General features: G+C 32.1%; 1 protein-coding gene across 1 annotated transcript in view; it reads left to right on the top strand.

Annotated features, from left to right (window-relative positions):
* LOC130440591 (hemicentin-1) overlaps positions 1–24,163 on the top strand; it is a 304,911-nt gene that overhangs the window by 223,319 nt on the left and 57,429 nt on the right. Inside the window, exons 6-7 of the mRNA XM_056773852.1 lie at positions 91–235; positions 7,735–7,865. Of these exons, the coding sequence (XP_056629830.1) occupies positions 91–235; positions 7,735–7,865 (276 nt within the window). The remainder of the gene's footprint in view (positions 1–90; positions 236–7,734; positions 7,866–24,163) is intronic.

The raw sequence follows: 24,163 nt of genomic DNA, 5'->3' as shown, positions 1-24,163 counted from the left end.
AGAACTTGGTATCAACGAATGCAAAAATCAATTATTCATAATAAAAAAATACATCAATAAAAGGTTTCCATTTCTCATATATTTTTCTAGGAAGAAACACGGGAAAACATTACAATAAGTGAGTTAAGCTTCGTTCCAACAACAGAAGACGATGGAAAATCCATAACATGTCGTGCAGAAAATCCAAACGGCACAGGCTTGTTTCTCGAGACTTCTTGGACAATTGACGTCGTATGTAAGTAGTTATTCAATTATAATCTTCAAATGAACTTTTCGAAACTAAGTACATAGAAATTGAGTATGAAACATAAAATTAATGTAGGTATATATATATACAGGATGATTCATTAAAAATGTCCAATCTCTGAACTGTAGATTCTAGACCTCAAAATATGATGATTCTGCTCAATATGCCTTATGCAAATATTGCTATTTTAAATTTTAATTTCGCAATAATTTTTCATGTTTTCACAATTTCTCTTTGAAAATTGACAATTTTACGTTTTTGGCATGAGGAATTATAATTTGCACTCTAATTTAACATTTCTAATAGAGGGCACTAGTTACACTTGTTTGTGTTAATTAAATCTAATAAAATAAAATAAAATAATAGAAAAATATTGAAAAACGTTAAATTCTACAAAAAAAAGTTTTTCTATTTTGATTCGTGTAATTCAATCGGTTATCGAGTTATTTACTTCTAAAAAGTTTAATAAATTATAATTTTTTCATAAAATGATTTTATTGTTCCTTAAATATGTAACAGTAACAAATTTGTAAGCAAAAATAAAAAACTTCAAAGCAAATGCTCAAAATGCCCACCATTTACTTCAATACAGTTTATAAAGATCTCTTAATTTCAAAATCACATTCGTGAATTAAGCCAATCATCTATTTTTAGTATACTGAAGAGGGAAAAATTGCATCCATATCATTACACTCCTGTTCAGAATTTATTAACTCAAGATTTACCTAAGCGTCTACATTTTGCCCATTTTTAGAAAGATAAACAAAATGTTACCCAGATTTTTTGGATACAATTCTTTTTACATACATTTTCAGCACGAGTTTAAGGTTAACATTTGTTGTGGTGTAATATGTGGGTATTTAATAGGTCCTTTTGAACTGCCAACCAATTTAAATGGACCTCTTTATTTAGATTTTCTTCATTCACACGAATTACTAGAGGATATACCTCTCGCTTTAAGACAAAATATGTGGATTTTGCACGACGCAGCACCACCACATTATTCTTTACTTACAAGTTCGTCAATACTTCAACGAACAGTTTCCGCATTGATGGATTGGTCGTGGAAGTGAGTTTGCTTGTCCACCAAGAGGCCCTGATTTAAATCCTTTGGATTTTTCAATTTGGTCGCAAATGAAGGCATTAGTTTACAAAGAAAAAATTAGTTCTCTTCCACAACTGCGACGGAAAATAGAAGAAGCCACGGATGTAATTAAAAATAATAAACAAGGATTATTTGATATTAAGAGAGGAATAATAAATTGTTTTATGAAGAAATTCAAATTAATTGAACTTTTTTTTGTAGAATTTAACGCTTTTTAATATTTTTTAGCCCAAAAAAAGTTTACTTTGATTTAATTAACACAAACAAGTGTAACTAGCGCCTTCCATTCTCAAAGTTGAATTAGAGTGCAAATTATGATTCCTCATGCCAAAAAACGTAAAATTGCCAATTTACAAAGAGAAATTGTGAAAACATAAAAAATTATTGCGAAAATCAAAATTTTAAATTTAAACTTTGAACACACCCCGTATCTCGGAAACTAGCAATATTTGCATGAGGCATGCTGAGCAGAATCATCATAATTTGAGATCTAGAATCTACAGTTCAGAGATTGGACATTCTTAATGAATCACCCTGTATATATATATATATATATATATATATATATATATATATATATATATATATATATATATATATATATATTGTCTATTTTATCTCCCTTCCTTGTTGGTTGGGATCTAGTTGCTTTATTGTCACCAGATGATTAGGTTTTTCAATAGCTATTACCTCTCCTGCATTTTTCTTCATTATTCTTGGTTCTTACTCCTGTTAGTGATAAAACTTTTCTCTGATCTGCAGGTAGTTGGTGCAGTTTGTAATTCATCAACTTCCTCATCTGATGTGCAGGTATTCCTAAGTCTTCCAAATTAATTTCACTCTAGATACTGGAATTCAGCTAAAGCCCCAATATGTAGTTCCTTTTCTATTAATTTTCTTGACATCTTCACATACGATATTGAGGTGCTTTGTGTATTTTTTTCTGGTTAATAATTAAGTTTTCTCTTGCTCATCTTCTATGGATCACCAGGTCCTCTAATAGATCCTTTTCTTCATAATTATTCTGCTTGAGGTAGGGATCCATTTATTCTAGTGCCTTAGGTGCTTGGTGTATTTTTTCATGCATGCTGGGGTGGATTCTTAGCACTTTAAATTTCCCTTGGTAGAAATCTCACAACAGATATACGCATTCAACTTGACTATCATCTAAACTGAAATTTCTTGGTCAAAAAACGGAATTAAATCGTGAATATTTTCATGTGATCATTTTCTATAACTTTGATGTGGATTTAACCATCAAGTCGCTGATGGAGCGACCGTCTTGGTCGATGGTTTTCTGAATTCAATCGTGGTCAAATTTTGCTACAGGATGGATGGTAAGATCATCCAAAGTCCGCTGTATCAGAAAACATGGATGCTGTGCGTACATTTGGCTGTAGAGAAGATTTGTTCGCATTGAATGATTTGACAATTGCTCAAAAAAACCTCGTGTCAATTGGTCCAAAGAAAAAATTTAATCGCGGTGCTTCAAGAAGCGTTTGATTGTGACAGGCGACGAATTATGGAACTATGCATGTGAATCCAAAACCAAACAACAGTCGATTGTATGAGTGTTTCAAGAAGAGTTACATAAAAAAAAATGGTTCGCACGAAGCACCTGGAAGAAAATAATGGGCTGTTTTTTTAGAATAAATGGACATATCTCTACCGTTACATTAGCGTAACGTGAAAAATCAATTCTGAAGTATTAGAATCATTATTCACTTGGACAATACGAGATATCTAGCATCAATTCAAACTAAAACGTTTTTGAACAGTCAAAACATCGAATTAATGCTTCATCCACTGTACAGACCTTACTTGGCACCCAATGATTCCTTATTATTTAATTTAATTTATGAGGTTAACACTTGAAGAAGTTCAAATCACATGTTTTGGAGGTACCTCAATAGGAATGACACAAATTCTTCGAAAATTGATTAATCCTTCCAGAGAATTATCTGTGAAACAATCCACATATTGATTTAAATGTTTTTATTTCATTATCATTTATCTAATCAGTTATTTCAATTAATTATTCGTAACGAATTTGAAGATGAAAATATTTGTTGTAACTTTATTTATCATCGTTTCCACTGGAATTTATGGAGTTGAAAGTGAATTGGTTTATCGAAGTTGTCAAAAAGAAAATTATTATATCACATTTTCCGTCAGGAAAAACGTATACTCACAAAGCAGAAAATCCCAATGTCACCAGATTTTCACGAAAACTTTGCGGGGAATCGACGTTGTGTATAAGTAGGCTCTTAGAAGGACATTTGTTTTCTCATGCGTATTTATCTTTTTATTTTTGGGTTTGTGGTGGAGAAATTTTATAAAATAGACTACGACTCAGTCATACAGTTTAATGGTATTCGATAATTAATTTTTGTTTAGTCTTGTAATTGTCTTAAAAATATAAAAAATCCAAACAAGTATTCTTGATATTCATTGAAATACATAGAAAAATTTCGTAGATAAAGCGTACTTAATCTGAGAAAATTGTATTCTAAAATTTCATGAATAAAGACACACGACAGATTATTTATAAATTATAACAAAGGGAAAATACACTCAGTTTTGGAAATTTGCGGCTAAGGAATGCAGAATTTCTACTAAATTCTAAAAACCACAGTTCATTGCCTTCTTCGAACTGCAGGGACTTTTTCTGCTGATAATGACAATTACAATTCACTTACAAATAATAAAACCATCAACATAATTCGGATACTTCACTTTATGCTTTAACAACAAAATAACATGAAGAAATATCGTTCACTCATTTTTAAATTGATATTAATAACTCATTCACACGGTTCCTGGAAAAATGAAGTACTTAACACGATCAAACACTGTTTTATCTCACAGGTTTTCAGGACTCGCCCGCGCCTCATTCTTCAATCGTATCTATTCGTCCGAAAAAACAGTTCTTTCGGGACCTGTCATTGTGAGTGAACATTAAAAATATCATCTCTATTTGTAATATCAACTTTATTGCGATTTATTAGGAATTTTAAGAACAATGGTTTTCATTTTCTAATCAAAAATTAATAGGTAGTCAGTTCTTTTTTATCAATTTGATAAGTTTTATAAAGTGAAGAGTAGATATATTTTCAAATGCAATACAATTCATTTAGGTTTGTGCAGGATTTCGATCATTAATGATAAAATATCGTGTGTTAAATTCATTCAAAACCAAGGTTTAACAAAATGGTGCAAACGACCTTCCAAAGTATCTTTTTTTCTATAAACAATATGCCCCTTGAGGAATAAGCAGGTTTTGAGAAGCGTTCGACGGAATTGTGTTTGGAAAAAAACAGATTTGAGTTTTCTGTAGTTCGTATTTTCCTTCGTTTTGTGAAAGTTGAGGTAAAGTTGGATGTAAACTGAGAGATGTCAGTTCTTGAATAAAGTCGACTGTATACATACTTCCAACAATTTTATGCTTTCGGTATTTTTGAAATGCCTAGCACGTATGAAAAGGAACGCGGGCGAATAAATTTGATATTCTCGACAGTTTTGCAAATATCCCAACAATCAGTCGTGTATTATGTCTTTCAGAATCGCATCGAGATTCAAATATATATGAGAATGTATTTTCAGAAAAACTTAATGAATAGTTGTCAGTTTCATATAAAAATTGTATCAAAATATTATTAATGAGCTGGACAGAAGTGGATGGATTGTGAAAAAAAAAATCAGGATATTCCAGACAGAGGAATATTGAATTGAATGATTAGTACCGTTAGTGACGCAAGAGGGCGTTTTAATTACGAAATTATCTTCTTCAGAGATCTTCTCTATTATTTCAATTGCACATAGGAGTTTATCTCCTACAAAGGGTTTATTCGCCCCTATTTCATTGGAAATTCATTCTTTTGCCTATCTCATTTAACTTGTAGACTCATTCTGATTCGATTGTATTTCATGTCATTTATAATATGATGGTCTGATCCAAGTCTAAAACTGAATTTTGAGGTGAAGTTTTTCAATCTTTTTTGGTATTTCTTTCTGACGCGTACCACAAATTTGAACAGTTTCTGAGGGAGGTGTCGACATATCCCTGATGAGTCTTCCTCTAGACATTTTTATTGAATTTTAGTAAATTAGAATCAATTCAAACGCAGCATGTTTTATCCAATGGAAACCGCTTCTCATTTATGTGAAAAGACTTGAAACATTCAATTCTAAATATTTTTTCAATCAAATTTTATTTTATATTAGTAAAATTGATTTCTCGAAATGTGCTAATATTCCAGTGATGTAATACATATTGAAAAAGAGTGTTGTTGAAAATGAATGAAAAACAGATCTACTTGATTTTTGTATTATGAAAGGTATTTCCTCCAACTTAGTGGAAGCTACTTCCTGCTTTGATCTTTCTTTTAAGTTGGTATCAGCACAGAAATAATAGTTGAGGTATCCACTTCACAATTATAGAACAGAAATAAACAAAAGTTTGAACATCAACATCGGAAAGTTCACAAGAACATTCCAAGAAGCTTTCTGGTAAAACACTTAAACATCAACTCTGTTGAACATTAAGACTAACCTAACTTATTAAAAAATAAAATCGTTAATAAAAGAAAACGTTACAACAAATGACACAGATGATACCAAATTCAATAAAGCAAGTCAGGAACTAAATAACTATATTCAACAATACTTTAATAATTTAATTGCTATAAAAAAATTAGATCGTCCCCAAGTTTCAAGTTCCTCCATCCGCAGCTTTGGAGGTCATTGGTTAAAAGGCAATAGCCTTCGCAAAGCACTTACAAAATGTTTTTGAACCTAACTCCGCAGAAACAGATGAACATGAAATCAATATCAATCAATATTTGACTAGTCCTTACCAACTAGGACCTAAAAATTAATAACTAAAAAAGTACAAGACGCAATCAATCTCCTAAAAATCAGAAAGAAATTAGCTGAAATAATCATCAAACAGGAAAATTGGCTGAAGAAGTAACTTCCTATAGACCAATCAGTTCACTACCAATACTGACTAAACCGTTAGAGAAGCTTAAAAAATACCCATTTTAAATCAAAACCAAGTTATTCCGAAGCATCATGGATTCCGAGAAATACTTTTGAGCAAGTACAAGGAATAATAAATAAAATCATGTAAAATCTGGAAGATAAAAAATACTGCTCTTGGATATTCTTCAATGTAAGTCAGGCCTCTGATAAAGTCTCTCATTTCAAACTTATTTGTAAAATCAGGAGTCAGTTTTCATGGTTAAATATCAAAACAAATATTCAATTATTCATATAATGGACGCAGGTGCTCCCCAAGGCAGCGTTTTGGTCCACTTCTATAATCTGCAACACATGAGTCTGTTTTACTAGCTTCACACCGAGATCCTCCTCAAACTGCATCACAAGCAAATCTCGACCAGCTGCAGCATTGGTCAAGAATATGGTCGATTTCACTTCATTCTCGCCCCAATCAATTGGCTAAGAACCCAGTGTTGGAACCTAGTATCACACGTAGACTCAAAATTTTTACCCCATATGACGTCGCTAAATCTATTTTGTGATACCGGTAGATAGTTGCAAAATTAGAGAAAAATCCCACAAGGTATTACCTGTATTTACAATTTGCTTATTGTTCCACTTAGAATAAATTTGGTGAAAGAATAGGGAAAATACCAAGTAACAATCTACATCTTCCCGTTCACATGAATCGAAATCTACAATTTATACTGGGTATTCAACGCTATCAAGTCAAAGATTATGGTTTGGATAATTGTTAAGGCATAAAAACGTTTCCTGGAATCGAAAAATTCATTTCCAAATGACTATAAACAATTTTTGAACTTGATAAGTTAGACCTTGATATTTCGAAGAATTCAAACGGGATTAAGAAAATATCTTTTATGATGATCCAATTTGTACAAGCAGCAGTTGAAAATATTCACATATTTTGTTATAGCCTCTAATCACTTCAAATCTGGATTACATTGACATTCCAAGAACTTATCAATATTTATGAAGTTGACAAGATATGGCGAGATATGGAATGAAGAAATTAGAACAATCGTAATCAAAAATAGTAATGATGAGAAATTGATTTCCAAAAATAGCAGCGCTACGGTGAAATATATCAATATAATAATAATTGTCACAATCCACCACATGTTGCTGGATTTTTTTATTTATACGGCTACGATAGTGGCATACTAATGTAATTCATATAAATATTTTTTTAAAATGAATATAAATCAAAATTGTGGAAGATATGAACCAAACGACACGTAAGTTCAAGAAAGTCCGTCCATGATTTATGCATCTTGGGAGTTTTTTATTCTCTCTATCACCTTATCCTTCGTAGTCTCTGGGTGCAGTTGACAATGCTTTATCCTGTTTTGTATTTCAGATCCCCCTATTGTGACGCTGTGCCTGGGGAGCACCCTCAACGCCGACGACATCAAAGAAGGTGACGATGTCTACTTTGAGTGCCACGTTACTGCCAACCCCTACTGGAGGAAACTCACGTGGCTGCATAACGTAAGTAATATAAAACGCATTATCAAGGATTTGCTAACTGGCGCATCACATATAGGATTTTCTATTTTCACGTGAAATATAATTGCCGAAACGATTTGATTATTGCGAACATTAAAATTAGTACTTAGTTATCTGATATAGACAAACTAAGCATATTTTGTAGTTTTAATAAATAATTTATGAAATATGCGAATATTTATGTCCAATGTTTCGCGCAGCTTCTCAATTTCATGACATACTTAATTGAAATATGCCATTCATTTAGTGTTGGTACTTGGAACCAATTTTTAATTAAACAGATATTCATTAAAACTACTGCTAATTGTGAAATTTGATACAATAAAACTTGGCATCAGTAGCATTATTCATCAAGGTGTTTCAAACCGAAATTACCTAATGACAAGATTTATGACGCAAGAAAAATCTATTATCAATCATTTATGATACGAGTGTTGAGAGTAAGATGTTATTTTGTGAGTGAAATGACAAGATAAAATCGGTCTTTAAATGTGTACGAGATCTGGCTATTGAATAACGAGACCAGTTAGGTTTTTTGCTTTACCGCTTCCATCGATTCAAATCGGATCCTTTTCAGAGCAGATCTTTTTTTAACCTTTCAAGGAAATCTCAGCAGATACGTTGACGCAAGAGCTTTTGATCAGGAGTCATATTTTTTGGCAACAGCTTCGCACAGACTTTTGTCATGTGTAATTCCTCGTGTAAAATTTTTCTAACCGTTTCTTTATCGGCGTTTACAGCCTCGAAAATCATCTGGATGCTCATTTGACGATCTGCACGCACAATTTGATTGATTTTGGTCACCGTTTCTGGAGTTAAAACAGTCAGAGGGCGACCTGGGTGATGGTCATATTCAGTGCTCTCCCGGACCTCACTAAAACGCTTACACGACTCAAAAACACGCGCACAAGATAAAGAATTGTCCCCCTAGAACTCTTACAACAATTTATAGCACTTTTTCATTTAACGAGATATTTGAGATTTTCTTTACACATGGTTTTCGGCACGAGAAAAAAACACGTTCGTTTCAAACCGCAACTGCGCAGATATTATAATAGTGACGGACACGTGTTTTGGAACGTGCATAGACAAGATATCTAGATACCCAACGCACTAGGCGCGCAGTCTCGTTTAATAACTAGACCTCGTATAATACTGTAACGTTTTTCAAAGTGGAAATCTCGTCCATATTGGCAGGAATTGATGAGATAAAGGTGGCAGACGCGTCTCGAATGGATAAGTTTCTGGATCAAATCCGTCTTCCAATTTGAGATTCACCAAATAAACAGCTTAGAATTTTCCCCTTTGGTGTTTTAAGACACACAACGTTTCGAATCGCCCCTGTAAATGAATATGTATTAGTTCCAATCGTCTTAGCGATACAATAACCTCGTATAAACATTGATAACTGTGAAGGTCGGCTCGTCTCGGCGTGCTTTTGTAAGTGCTAATAATTACGACGAAAGTTCATCTACTTTATGATTTGTTCGATCTCTAAGTGAAATTTTATAAATGAAATGTTATCATTTCAATCGACTATACTGTTTGATGGATTACTTCGCATTCCAAGCTAATCTAAAAATAATTATACCCGCATTTAGTAAAAGCTGAAATTTGAATTTTTCATTAAATTAATATGGAAGTTTGGACACAACTCATTATTGAAATAACGACTTGCTTACTACTAGCGATATGTAATGAAATATTGATTAACTTTAATTAGAAAAAAGAAATTATAATTATAATGTAAAGAATGACGATCAATTTTTTTGCTTTTAGAAGAAGAAACTTTGAATTTTTGAACAATGATGTCCTTCAATTTCTTATTAAACACTTAAAGAAAAGTCGAAACGTTAATTTTTATTTATCTTTCAAAAATTATTAGAATTTTCAAACAGAAGAGACCTAGAATCAAGAACATTTAGAAACATGAACAACACAAAATTGAATCACATAACTCGAAATATACTGGTTCGAGATATTGCTTCATCACCAAATTCAAAGCCTAATTGATCAGTTCATTGATTCAATCCACGTAGAAAGTCATAGAAACCATCGCACGAAAATTTTTTCGATTTAATTCAATTTTTTAACCAAGATTAATGTTTCAAGTATATCTAAAACACTCAAACAAACTCAAATCTTCCCCAACTCCCAAATGAATAAAGTGACGATGAATCTGATAGTACAAAATCAGATTCCGATATCGATATTGATGAAGATGTAGATTCTATATGATTTTAGAAGAAAAAATTTCAATATTTATCGATTTTTTCTATATTGCTTATAATTAATTGGAAATGAAAATTGATAATTTTGGCGTCTATAAGAGATATTTCTTACTTGATTGCCTTAAAAGACGACTTGACAGATTCACGAATTTTTTTTAGAAAACTTTAGCTTTTACAAAAAATTGTTCAACATATTTCTCATCAAAAAAAACTTTTTCTACAACGTGGTATTTTTTATTCCCCCCTATCTTAATCACATACTGAAATCAAAATGATTTTCGAATTTTTTTTTACTTTGGGAAATCGATAGACCTCTGTTTTGTCAAATCAATTGGTATATTTTGATGGGAGAAATTGCCTCCACCGACTAGGCTAATATTTGTCAGAATGATAAGACTCGTATATCCATATTCCGAATATTGTCAATCTCATGATTCAAGAAATATTGATGTCATTCTGTAGTTCCTCCAAATTGCTGCGGCTTTTTGCTTATAACTTAATCTTTTAGTGAGAAAATGCTTCCACTGACTAGACTAAAACTTGTCAGAATAATAATACTTATGAATCCATATTCTGAATATTATCAACCTCATTATTTTGGAAATATTTCATTTTGTGGTGTCTCTCAACTGCTGAAGTTTTTTGTTTGGATATTCAGTTCTGAAGTAAATTAGGTTCAATCAAATTAATTATTCAAAATCAGTGGTTCAATCTATGACGTAATTTTCTCATTCCACATACTTGTCTTCTTAGAAAAAGGTATCAGCTTTTTTATTACTAATATAAAAGTTCCATAAGTTTTTCATTTCGTTGTGTCCGTAAAATTCTGACTACAGAAATGAATATTTTAATAAAACATACAATTATTATACCGTCAAGCATATTTCCTACATTGTATGTAAATTCTTCGGCTAATAATTTATTGTGCAGCTACAATGTTTTATAAGCACAACTACAATGTTTTATAAACAGTACGTATACAGAAATGATTTCTGATTTTCTAAACTTTGCTGATTAACGTCATAACATAAGTATCTCCACTACAAGAATGAAACTAAGAAGGGTCTAATGCACAGAACACTATTTATCTATGTGAAATTGAAGCTTCTGATGATTTTCAGTTACCTGGTTAGGTTGCTTTAACATTGAGGGGAAATTTTTAGTTACAAACTCGTTTGCCATAAGTATTTAGATATTCTTAAATATGGAGAACAAAATTGAAAAATACTAACTTCCCAAAACTTTGAAATAAGTAGTTTTTATGTTTAATTCATTGCATGAGTATAAAATTGGAAAATATCACCAACCTAATCCAATGAAACCTAACCTAACCTAGCAATGCAAAAAAAGGGTTGACAGAATATTTATGGGAAAATTGAAATATTTTAATGTACATTATTATAGCCTGCTTCTGATATTTGCTTGCGTTGCAGCTCCCTGGCTGAAGAAATTAAAAAAGAAAAGGATAATAATAAACACAATTAGCTTCAAATTGTAGAAAGATTCCAAATTCTGAAAGCCAAACAATTCTTTTCAAATATTTTGAGTGTCAAAAAAATTGAGTGAGCCTGAAAGTTCAAAATCCAAAAACCAACTGTACACTAACAACCAAACTGTAGTCAAAAGGTTCCTCAAAAGACCAATATCAAAAAGGTAACATATTTATCTGCACCTGGATTGAGTATGAATTTGATAAGGGCTCAAAAGAAGTTGCCTCAGCAGTTTTACATCGCCAAAAAAGTCTTTATTTATCTCCTCATAGTAAGATAAGATTTTATTCGGACGGTTATGATGGACAGAATTTTAACAGGAGTTTAACAATGGTTGCCATGTGACATTATTTTCTCATTCAGAATGCACCAGCACATTAGAGGACATTGTCTTTCGCTATCTGATCCCGTTTTTGGTGTTACAGAGACTGTGATACCTAAACTGGATTCTACTCTGGATGAAGATGCTGATCAAATGAGGTGACGACTCCTGCAATGTTGAAGAGAATCCACAAAGAGTTATTGGATGATCGGAGATCAGCAGACATTCCTCACAATGGAACAAAAACAACGTCGAGAGGATAACTAAGAAGAATAATTCTCATATATTCCCTTCTGGGGTGGAAAACCCTCAAGTTCGGTTACTAACCTATATCAAAATGAATCGATAAAGCTCGAAATTATGAAAATAAAATTCAATTCAATATCCACAACCCGCAACCTCGTCTTGTGTAATCAAGCTATCATTTTTCGCGAATACCAATGAAATATGAGATCGTTACAGATGTTTCCTGTTCATTTTCATATCTTAGGAGCACATCCAGGTCTTTTCTCTTTACAAATATTGTATACAGATTATTTATTGGTTTATATAAACGCGGAAGCAAATTTTGAAATTTAATTAAATGCATAAATTTAAAGCGTATATGGCAAAATTGAAAAGTCGAGGATGAAAATTGATATGCAAATCATTTTTTACCTCACAATATATAAACGAGTAGATCGTATAATTTACATGGTTTCGATCTATTGCCAGGGGATTTTCTTCTCTCTTTTAAAATCATAGTCGTCTGGATATTTAATTCTATATATTTATAATTTTACTTGAATATGATAAAATGATTTCAGTTTAGTCTTTTTGCTTGTAAAAAAATGTATATTTTACATCGAAATTATAGTTTGAAACAATGATTTCTAGCCCTCTACAATTCGAAAATTTGTTTCTGTATTTTGATCAATTTTTCCTAATAAATAAACATGTTTTCAACTTGTTTTACAATTGAAAAGATTAAAATTTTCCTTCATCTAATATTATGGAGACTAAGATTTCCTACAATTTCTTTGTATAATTTTTTTAATGTGAAATTGAAAAAGTTGTCAGTAAAAATCACGATTTTCGTGTGTGTTGAGCTGTATATGAAAGTTCCAGAGTAGATGTGTCGATATGTTTTCAATTAGGAACCTAATATTCTTTATAGGACAAAGTTGAACCTAATTACTATAAAATAATACAATAAAAATATTTAAAAATAGAATTTCTTGAGCTACTCAAAAAATCAAGCTTCCGCTGTATTTAATTTGTAGTACAATCTCTAAATGTCACTTTCTGGGGAACATTTCGTGATAAAAAAGATTCAAATATTTTTTTCTGCTTTTTGAAAATACACTATATGTACTGATAGTTTCTATTAATCGATAGTCATTTTCCAAATTTAGACAATGATCTCACAAATAAAATCCGTGAAGGTTCATACATAAAGACAACTATTTCATCTCATCCATATTCTCTCAAGTTCTATTGTGATAACCTTCATGTTGAATCATTGTAAGCTTCATAATATGGGAAGACAGTTGAATAGTTTATCAAACTACCTCTCCAGAGCAGCAGTCATCGAATTGCATTGATGATTTCCAGCCTTCGATAGAAGAAGTCACTTTGAGAACATGAAGATTTGGAAAAGACTGTCAGCTTCATAATATGGGAAGACAGTTGAATTGTTCATCAAACTACCTCTCCAGAGCAGCAGTTATCGAATTGCATTGATGATTTCCAGCCTTCGATAGAAGAAGACACATTGAGAACATGAAGATTTGGAAAAGACTATCAGCTTCACAATATGGGAAGACAGTTGAATTTTTTATCAAACTACCTCTCCAGAGCAGCAGTCATCGAATTCCATTGATGATTTCTAGCCTTCAATAGAAGAAGACACTTTGAGAATATGAAGATTTGGAAAAGACTGTCAGCTTCAGAATATGGGAAGACAGTTGAATTGTTTATCAAACTACCTCTCCAGAGCAGCAGTCATCGAATTGCATTGATGATTTCCAGCCTGTGATAGAAGAAGTCACTTTGAGAACATGAAGATTTGGAAAAGACTGTCAGCTTCATAATATGGGAAGACAGTTGAATTGTTCATCAAACTACCTCTCCAGAGCAGCAGTTATCGAATTGCATTGATGATTTCCAGCCTTCGATAGAAGAAGACACATTGAGAACATGAAGATTTGGAAAAGACTGTCAGCTTCAGAATATGGGAAGACAGTTGAATTGTCTATCAAACTACCTCCTCTCCAGAGCAGCAGTCATCGAATTCCATTGATGATTTCCAGCCTTCGATAGAAGAAGTCACTTTGAGAACATGAAGATTTGGAAAAGACTGTCAGCTTCACAATATGGGTAGACAGTTGAATAGTTTATCAAACTACCTCTCCAGAGCAGCAGTCATCGAATTCCATTGATGATTTCCAGCCTTCGATAGAAGAAGTCACTTTGAGAACATGAAGATTTGGAAAAGACTGTCAGCTTCACAATATGGGAAGACAGTTGAATTGTTTATCAAACTACCTCTCCAGAGCAGCAGTCATCGAATTCCATTGATGATTTCCAGCCTTCTATAGAAGAAGTCACTTTGAGAACATGAAGATTTGGAAAAGACTGTCAGCTTCACAATATGGGAAGACAGTTGAATTGTTCATCAAACTACCTCTCCAGAGCAGCAGTCATCGAATTGCATTGATGATTTCCAGCCTGCGATAGAAGAAGTCACTTTGAGAACATGAAGATTTGGAAAAGACTGTCAGCTTCATAATATGGGAAGACAGTTGAATTGTTCATCAAACTACCTCTCCAGAGCAGCATTTATCGAATTGCATTGATGATTTCCAGCCTTCGATAGAAGAAGACACTTTGAGAACATGAAGATTTGGAAACAACTGTCAGCTTTATAATATGGGGAGACAGTTGAATTGTTTATCAAACTACCTCTCCAGAGCAGCAGTCATCGAATTCCATTGATGATTTCTAGCCTTCGATAGAAGAAGACACTTTGAGAACATGAAGGCGATGAAGAGGGAACAATATGGTCCAATTCAGCAAAATGTAATGTCTCATAATTTTAAGAGAATTAATTTCTCAGTAAGTGACGCTCTTCCATGTATTGGCCATTGATGGAAATTATCAATTTTAAAAATGGGAATCTATATTTGGAAAATCGGGATCAACTATTCAATCAATCAACTTCGAAACTTGATCTAAAAACATACAATTCAATAAACCGTCTTAGTCCGGGAGCGGTCAATGCTGCCCTGTGAAATTATAGGTCCAAGGAAAAAACAATCGCTGAATCCAAATATGCCCGGCGTTTTTGCGAAAAACTAGTACGTTTTGTACAAATGGCAATTGTTTATACAAATTACGAACCCAAGGCTTTTTCGGTTGAGTCAATATTTTTATGCAAATATAGCCCATAGTAAGAAGATAAAGTCTTCTGTCATTTTTCCGCATAATTCGTAATTAAAAATTTATAAATCGACGTTTTTACTAACTTTCGATGTTAATAACTTCTAACCAAGTGAACATTTTTAAGAATTAAAAAATCGTGTTTGTTCTTCGAACCTTACTCTACAAATTGGTACACTTAGATATTAGTGTAGGTTCGGCGTATGACACTTATCGCAATTGACAATCAAGCGCTTTCTCAACGCTGCAGTGCTTAGCGACAAGCCTCGATCACCACGTGCCACACGCAGGTTAAAAAAAAAGATCGACAACAAAATTTTGGCATTGATAATAAATTAAATAAAGGAATTCAATTTTAACATCAAAATTCAGTTTTCTCCGGTTTCCACTCGTAAGTAGCAGTAAATAAGACAATGCTTGATGTGTGTTTTTTCTGCTCGCGGAATGGGCATGAACATTGGCCACGTTTTTGACATATACTGTGATGAAGCGGCTGAAAATACATAAAATACATACTGTTTCATCCGTGGCACTATGATTGCACACAGCAACATTGCCCGCTCCCGGACTATCTACAGAAAATGTCGAATTATTTATCAGAATATTCGGGAAAACGCTTTCCTTGTAGACCTACGTTGGATTGGTCACTACATATGACAACAGTTCACGTAAAAGCTAATGGGAAATGAAAAAGAGACGAGAAAAATGATATAATCTGGAAAATAAAACTCTTGTTGAGGTTAAACCGCCCTGGCACTGTATTTCAGTCATATTTCGAGGATTTAGATGTTTAGAGATGATCAGTAATATTGACATCAGATGCCGCCGACGGTTTTAAAGCGGATTACATTATATTTACGTATTTTTATAGCTTGTCTCAATTTTTTTCCATCCGAGCTCAGGAAAAACAGACAAATTGATATTTCGTGTCATAATAGTCGAAAAAAAAACATGGAGAACACAATGTATGATCAAGATACATAGAGGAGTTTTATTTTCTACATTTTGTAGCAGCAATTGCATTTCCATTTCCATTGATTTATAGACACTGATCAAAACATCCACTTGTAGAATTGGAAAATAAATTTATGAGGGTTATTATCGCAATACTATAAAAGCAATGCGTGAGTACATAAATAGAGTAAATATATTCTCATTTAGAGAGGATTTTGAAATTATTTATTATACAACTAACTTATGACTAACAAATTTTGTATTTCTGGTTGCGATTAAATTTAGTTTCCAACCTCTGTTTTCACTGCTCTTCAAACTTATCGAAATACTTCGTATACAACGAGGATTTTAGGGGAAATGTTTGTAATTTCTGGAAAATTATTTCAACAAGTTTGATTCCTAGAATGAACAACATGATTTTGAAATTTTATTTGTTAATTAAATTTCCCGTATTGGTTGAAGTAGTTTCTAATTTAGAACCAATAAACATTGTAATAGTTCATCTGTTATATCTCTCAAAGTTGATTAAAAGTAGAAACAAATTTTAATCTCGAATGGAACATGAATAATTCACATAATATTATAACAAAAAAGGCAAAATGAAGTTTCAAAAACTATTTATTTAAATTGCAATAAACTTAAGACCTTTAGTCTTAACTTACCACATTTGGGCGGGTGCAATGATTGTCATTATTCACTTAAACAAATTTTAACCACAAATATGAAAAGAACCTCCTAAATGATGTCGCATGAATTTAGAAGCACCCTGTATGGTTTCTTTATTGTGTTTCAAAATATTCTCAGGTGTTGACCTTGATCTTGATTAATCTTTGCAGTTTCGCATCTATACCTTGTTGGAAATGGATGTAAAGCATTTCTATTTCTATTTGGTGCTCTTGTGCTTCTTCTATTTCTTGTTTTATTGTGTGTACTTTATCCGTTTTCGACCTACACCGTGTAAAGCCGAATTTATATTATCCTAATATTTCTCGAGAGCTAGTAGCTAATCCTTTTATTCTTAATCTATGATTAGTGCATTGGTGTTGATCACATTTCTTGAGTATGGTGATAATTTTAGCATCCTTTCCTCAAACCATATTTTTATTTATACATCATATCTTAACCATGTGCTTTTCTATGTCTCATATTCTTATTTTATTCATGATTTCTTCAACTTCTTCTATTGTTATTTCTTCTGATAAGGTTACTTTCTACATCTAGGTAATTATGTGCAAAATTTTGCGTGTGTGTTTAAATAAAAAATATTTTCTATATTACAATTCATCAATAACCTCCTTAAATCCTGGAAATACCATGAAAATAACACAAGGAATGTAGTTTACGCTCCAGAAATAATGAAGTGTCCTCGTATAGTCTCAATTGTATGTAATTTCTCTTCAGGAGAGTTTTGAACTTGAAACTTGATTAAAAATTGAATAGTAGACTTAAGAGCTTGTTTAGGTTCAGAAACGTTGATGTTTGATCCCTTTCGGTTACGGCCGTGCTTATTGTGATAACACAACGGCAAAGTGGAAGGGACAACAGCGATTTAGGAATGTTTCAGACACTGATAAGGACAGGAAACGAGAATCCTGGAAGGTCTAGAACACAATAAAATGAAAGTAGAAAAAAGGGTAGCTGACAGCAGTGGGAAAGGCTTGACGGTCTCTCCAGGATATTAAATAAAGGATGCCGCATCGAGTTTACAGGAACACATTTGTTCAATTTTCAAGAGAAATTATGGAAGCGTTCATTATTTCCTTAGGGTTTCAGGATGTGTATTTCCTCGAGATTTTTTTAATATATCCTAAGTTATATATACTCTTGCAGTGAAATTAGTTTATCGTAATTATGATGATAATATTGAATTTAATATTATATTTCACACTCTATTTAAGAATGTAGAAACATCGTCTATCGATGAAAAAGTGATTCCAAAATTTCGTACAATTAAGTAGCTACTGCTCTAATTTTGTATGTCTGGATACTATGTAATGGAAAACATCAGGAGAATTTGAATTTACCGAGAACCACAAAAACTTTAGTCCGTTTTCGAGTGCGTTACAACTAGCGATTTTTAATCCGTTGAGTTAAGGATGCACCTGGATATTTCAGGTAAACGAAAAGTTAATCCTAGTACATAATACAACTCGTGATGGATTCATTGACAGTATAACCTGAATTCCTAAAATCTGTGAAAACTGTAATTTGTAAAATTCCATATAACACCACAATAATACACACTTGCAATTGATTAGGTTAGGTTAGTCAAATAAAATAACAGAGTATGAATTTGTGAAGCAGGTCTCTCAGAAATACTAGAATTAATATGTTTTTTATGTATTTCATCGCGTGTTTAAAATGTAAAATATTTTTCACTGAAATGCACTGTGAATATATATTTCATTTTTTGTTTTCTATTAACGAGCTACATAATCTTCCGTCATGAGTTGTCTAATCTTCACGACAACCACGATCACAAGTTAAAATAGCAGGTATTGGTATCACGAGCTGATGCACGCCAGACCAGTCAATACCTAACTTTAGAATACCCTTTCAGTCTGCCGTTTTCACTAAATTTTGGTTCCTGTCGACAAACTGTGTTCGAGGTTCTCAGTCCGTTAAAGTAAGCAAGTATAATTATTGGACAGATTGTTGCAAAACTTTATGAATAGAGAGAATGATTGAGAAGAAGTCAAAGTCCCAAAAAAAATCAGCTGGAAAAGTTATGGCTTCAGTAATTTTGGATAAGCATGGAATGTTGTTTATCGACTATCTCCAAAAGGAAGAGACAATCTATAGCGAATACTACATGGAGTTGTTGAAGAAAATCACTGTTTTACCAAGACAATACACTTGGAATTGCTTCCTACTGGCTATTCGCTTATCTCAAAAAAATGCTCGACGGTAAGAAATTCATTTCGAATGAAGAAGAAATTGATGAAACTGAAGCCTATTTTGAGGCTAAAGGCAAATCTTTTTACAAGCGCGATATCGAGAAGTTACAGTAGAGTTGGAATTATTGCTTTGCTCTTGAGAGAGATCGATTTTTGGCGAAACAAAATGTGTTTTTCTTATTTAGTTACACTTCTTGTTGAGTAATGAATACTTGCAAAATAGGTGGATATAAAAATGCAGTCAAAATAAAATTGAGGAGTGGTTGCAATAGGCTGGAGAATATGAAAATATTCGTAGAGTGATGAGTCACAGTTTGAGGTTTTTTGGTCTAAAAGAAGAGTATTTGTGGTAAAGTGAAAACCAGTTCCAAGATCTATATGTAATCTCGACTGTAAAATACGGCGGAGATTTGGTGATAGTTTGGGAATGTTTTGAAGGAAAGGCAACTGGAGACCTGGTAAGAATTTAACGTATTTTGGATAAAAGAGGCTATGGAAAATATTGGGAGAAAATTTAGTAGGTTTGGACCAGAGCCCCCTCGGCATTAAATTCATCTTCTAGTATAACAACAATCCCAAGCATTCTTTGAAGCTGTGTGTATTTAAAAGAATGGGAATTTAGCCCGACACAACTCAATTAGGTTTTTGTATGGCAAATTGGACAAGGAAGTTAGAAAGCAACGTAATACTTCCCATCTTTGGACAATCCTGGAGCCAAATAGACGAGGATCAATTGTCGAAATTATTATAGAGAATGCCAAAATTGTACATCGAAATAATAAAAGCAAAACGAAGTTACATCTATGAATAAAAAATTTAAATTTATAACAATTATAGGCTGTAGTTTGGATATTACTATATCTTTATCGATATATATTCTTTCAACATTAGAGGATAATTTTTTTATACTTTAAATAAGGATAGAGTGGTTTATAAAAAATATTTTCTAATCCTTAGTTTGGTTTGCTATTGAAGCGTTATTTCCAGTTTTTAAAGAACCATATTTTTAGGTTATAGGTTTTCAGTTAAGCACAGTAAAATGTAAATAAATCAACTATTTGGCATTTATATTGATTTCGTCTTGGAAGAAATTTAATAACCTTGTTTTCGTATCTTCCCACTCTTTGTGAATACAGCATTTTATCAACATATTATGTTACGTACGTAATTTATCGTCTAATTAAGTTTTGATGCATTCCACAGTCAAATTTCAATTTCCTCCTCTGATAACCATTGATTTGAAATTAATATTCCTAAGTGAAGATTGAAGAGAGATAATGAATTTAGGAGCATATCATACACGAAATCATGTATTCCAATCAAGAAAGATTCCAACGCACAAATAGATTTGTTTCACGAATATTGGAGATTTGTTTTTATTTTTGATTATTTACGACAATAATTAATAGTGTAATGATTAATATACAGGGTATTTAAAAAAAAAGGTTCCTAGTATGCATAGAAAACTGAAAAATATTTGGGGTCTGCTCAGTAGAAAATTTTCGTAACGCCTCCAGTATTTAAGATAAGGGCGTTGCAGAAAAAAAAATGTTGGACATTGTTTACGATTTTTCAAAGTTTTCGAAGCTGATATATCCAATTAACTCGTTTTTATGTCTGATTCTTATAGAGGGCGCTAGTTATACGGTTTGTATTAAGTAGTATCGAACATAATTTTTTAAATATTAGATTTATTCAGCAAAATTTCAAAAGAACTGAAAATTATCCAAAACTACACCTAAAATGTACTCTTCTTTAATTAGATGCATTTGTTTATCGAAAAAGGGGTAACACAAGCCAAAAAAACTGCGGGTTTGATGGATTACTGAAAGAAAAACTATCAGTTTATTTTTCACTCAAAGTTATTTTTGGGAACGCTACCGAAGAATTAGTTTTTTATTGGTGCCCTACTAATCTTTTGAACTAATTTCTGAAAAAAAAAGATGAATTAACGTCCTTCTAGACAATGTTATGGAGCGTATTTTTTGAGATGCCCAATTTTTTTTAAATTCTAACAGAATTCCAACAACTGCCGTTATCTTTAGTCAAATAGCTTACACCTAGAACTTGAAATTGTACTTCTCTCGTAAAATGCATTTAAAAAATTTTTTCCAGCTGTACAGTTTCTGGAAATTCATACGAGTCAAAAAAATAGAGAATAGAGACGTTTTCAAAAAAATTTGATGGAAAATAAACTGGGGACTTCGAGAAATAGTATGATACCTGTCTCTATGATGATTTTCAATAAATTTATTGTTTTTTATCCCATACCGGAGCAATCTTGCAGTTGATGAATAAAAAAAGGCTTTCAATCACATTTTCTGGGGAAACAAGTAATATTAACCAAGAAGGACGACAAATTATTGTTATATTTTATATATATAATTTAATATATTTTCATTCTGTGAGAACAGTTTCTTTATGAATGTTTCAGTTTCAAAAGTATGTTCTAATACACATTTTCTTATTGTAAACTGAGAATTTTGGTAATTTTATACTTTCGCGCTCTAGAAAATCGAAAATCATCCGATTTCGATGAATTTTTTTTAAATCTTCGTTTTTACAGCGAATTTAAGTAAAAAATTTTGGGAATAAAAAAATGGAAACTTATATTGGTTTTAGGAACTTTAAATGTTCATGAAAATGCGCTCATTCACTTTTTTCTAAATAATCAAATGAAGTTGTCATATTTCTTATCTTAATCTACACAAAACAAACGAACAAATTGAAAAAAATATATACAAAAATGTTGATTTATCATATTTTTATAATTAAAAATAATAATTTCTCTTGAAATTGACCTTTTCTCACATATAATAGCTAGTAGCTTTTTTATTAAGAAATCATTGAAGTTATATGAACAAAAATATTCTCAAAATCACTTATTGTAATCAAGTGTACAATAATTATAGTTAACTTCGAAAAATTGAAAATTCACACCATTAAAAAAATGGTATTTTACTAAGGTTGACTGTTAGAGATAAAAAATTAATGAATATTTTTCAATTTTTTCTCCAAAAAGTTGTTTTTCCATATAAATTAACTGCGTTTGATGCTTTATTAAAAAGTTATGAATGATTACATGCGAAGAAGTGCGTTTGAAATCACATTTAAAGTCATAAAACTAAATGAAATCTCCAGGTGAGAAATTTCTCATATTTTTTTTCATAAATCCGCCGTAAAAATAAGATTTAAAAAAAATTATCGGAATCTGATGATTTTTTAATTTTCTGGAGCCAAAAAACGAGACGACCACGAAAGTATAAGATAACCAAAATTTTCGTACCTTCTGCCACCAATTTTCTTGTCAAAAATTTTTTTCTAAGAATATTTATTACCGTGGAAATTATTCCATCAGGTAAAGGAACTAGTTACCTAAATGATGGCACATAGAAGAAATTTGAAAATTTATATATAAATCTATGTATTGTTCATTATACTTGGTTTCTAATCTGTATAAATTTTCAACTTCTCTTAATTAGATTAATTCTGAAAAAAGAGAAAATACTAATAACGAAAAACAAAGCAGAAATTCAATTCTCTCGATGTGAGAAATTTATTGTTCAAACTTGCTAACAAAAAAGTATAATAGAATTTTTTTTCTGATTTCAATCAACGTAATTCGACAACTAAGATCCTTAACACTTTTATGATACAATTATCAACTTCAACTTCAACATTAACATTAACAAACTGTTTGGACTACATACATATAGACCAATGTCTTCCAAATATTAGATAAGGCGTGTTTACTGTTTCACGTTATTTAAACTTTTTTGGAGCGAACTTCCTAGCTGGTGGCTAATGCGCTTATTGGTGTCTTGTGGACAACTTGTTAGTATGTGGTTGACTGTCAGTTGCATTTGTGAGGATCAGAAGCCGCCATTGAATGTCCGTAACTCAATTGAGTATTCCTGATGCCTACAACAACTGAGTATCTACGACTCATGGGAGGTAGGTTCCTGAAATCGATGGACCGTTGAATTTCATGTAGCTCAATGTTACAGCTTGCCCAGTGGTTTGCCCATCTGTTGCGAATACAACGTTTTATGCCTTTGCAGCTTGATATGCAAGTTCAGTACCAAGCATGCTAGTGTAAAACGATACCCAGATTAAAGAAATGTTAACACCAGAGCTTGCAAGACGGTCAATGAATATTCTGAATTATAGGGTGTACTGAATATATTTATCAAATGAAGTTAGAGATGTTAGCGATATTGTGCTTATTGCTGATTGTTTGTCATCAGGGTCTAGGGAGTTTGAAGTTTGGAGACGCTGGTCAAAGATGAAAGATGACATCCTTCGATTATTTGTTGTCAATTGGCTACGCCGACCTTAAATTTAGATGCGCCAGCCTACAGAATGTTTAAGGTATATGTTAAGATATTGAATTTTGGTTGTTGCTTTGTTGTAGAAAATTAAAAAACAATCAAAGTAACAAAATTATCGCACCTTTTCCTCACTACATACGATCTTCGTGCGGGATTTAATAATTCTATAAAATCCACAATGTCCAAATGAAACTTGGATAGATAACATCAGTTATTGAAAGATGAATTACCTATCAAAGTTGTGGAGCTAAGGCTTATAAGTCTTTGAGGAGGATACATTATTGTGAACATTCTTCACCTGTCAATTCATAATCTAATAGATAGAAAAACCCTAGAACTTGCTTGCAAGTTACTTTTATCCAACAGCAGAATGAAAATGACAATCCGAGCAGCAAAAACTGAGATTTAAGATTATTATGATAATCGTTGAACCACAACTACAAAAAATATGTACTATACTATGAAATTATATGAAAAATAATATCCTATCGATTCCGTTAATCTCATTTCTCGAGCTCAAATGATTTGTAGTGAGTTTTTACAGTATTTAACTGAATCTATAGTGTTAATCATCATTAAAGTCAACACCTTAATGACATCCCTTTCGGGAATAATCTATTCTCGCTTACTACGGC

Source organism: Diorhabda sublineata, chromosome 2 (assembly GCF_026230105.1).
Source record: "Diorhabda sublineata isolate icDioSubl1.1 chromosome 2, icDioSubl1.1, whole genome shotgun sequence".
NCBI classification, from domain to species: domain Eukaryota; kingdom Metazoa; phylum Arthropoda; class Insecta; order Coleoptera; family Chrysomelidae; genus Diorhabda; species Diorhabda sublineata.
Note: the sequence above shows the minus strand (reverse complement) of the source record. Positions and strands in the feature narration are given on the sequence as shown.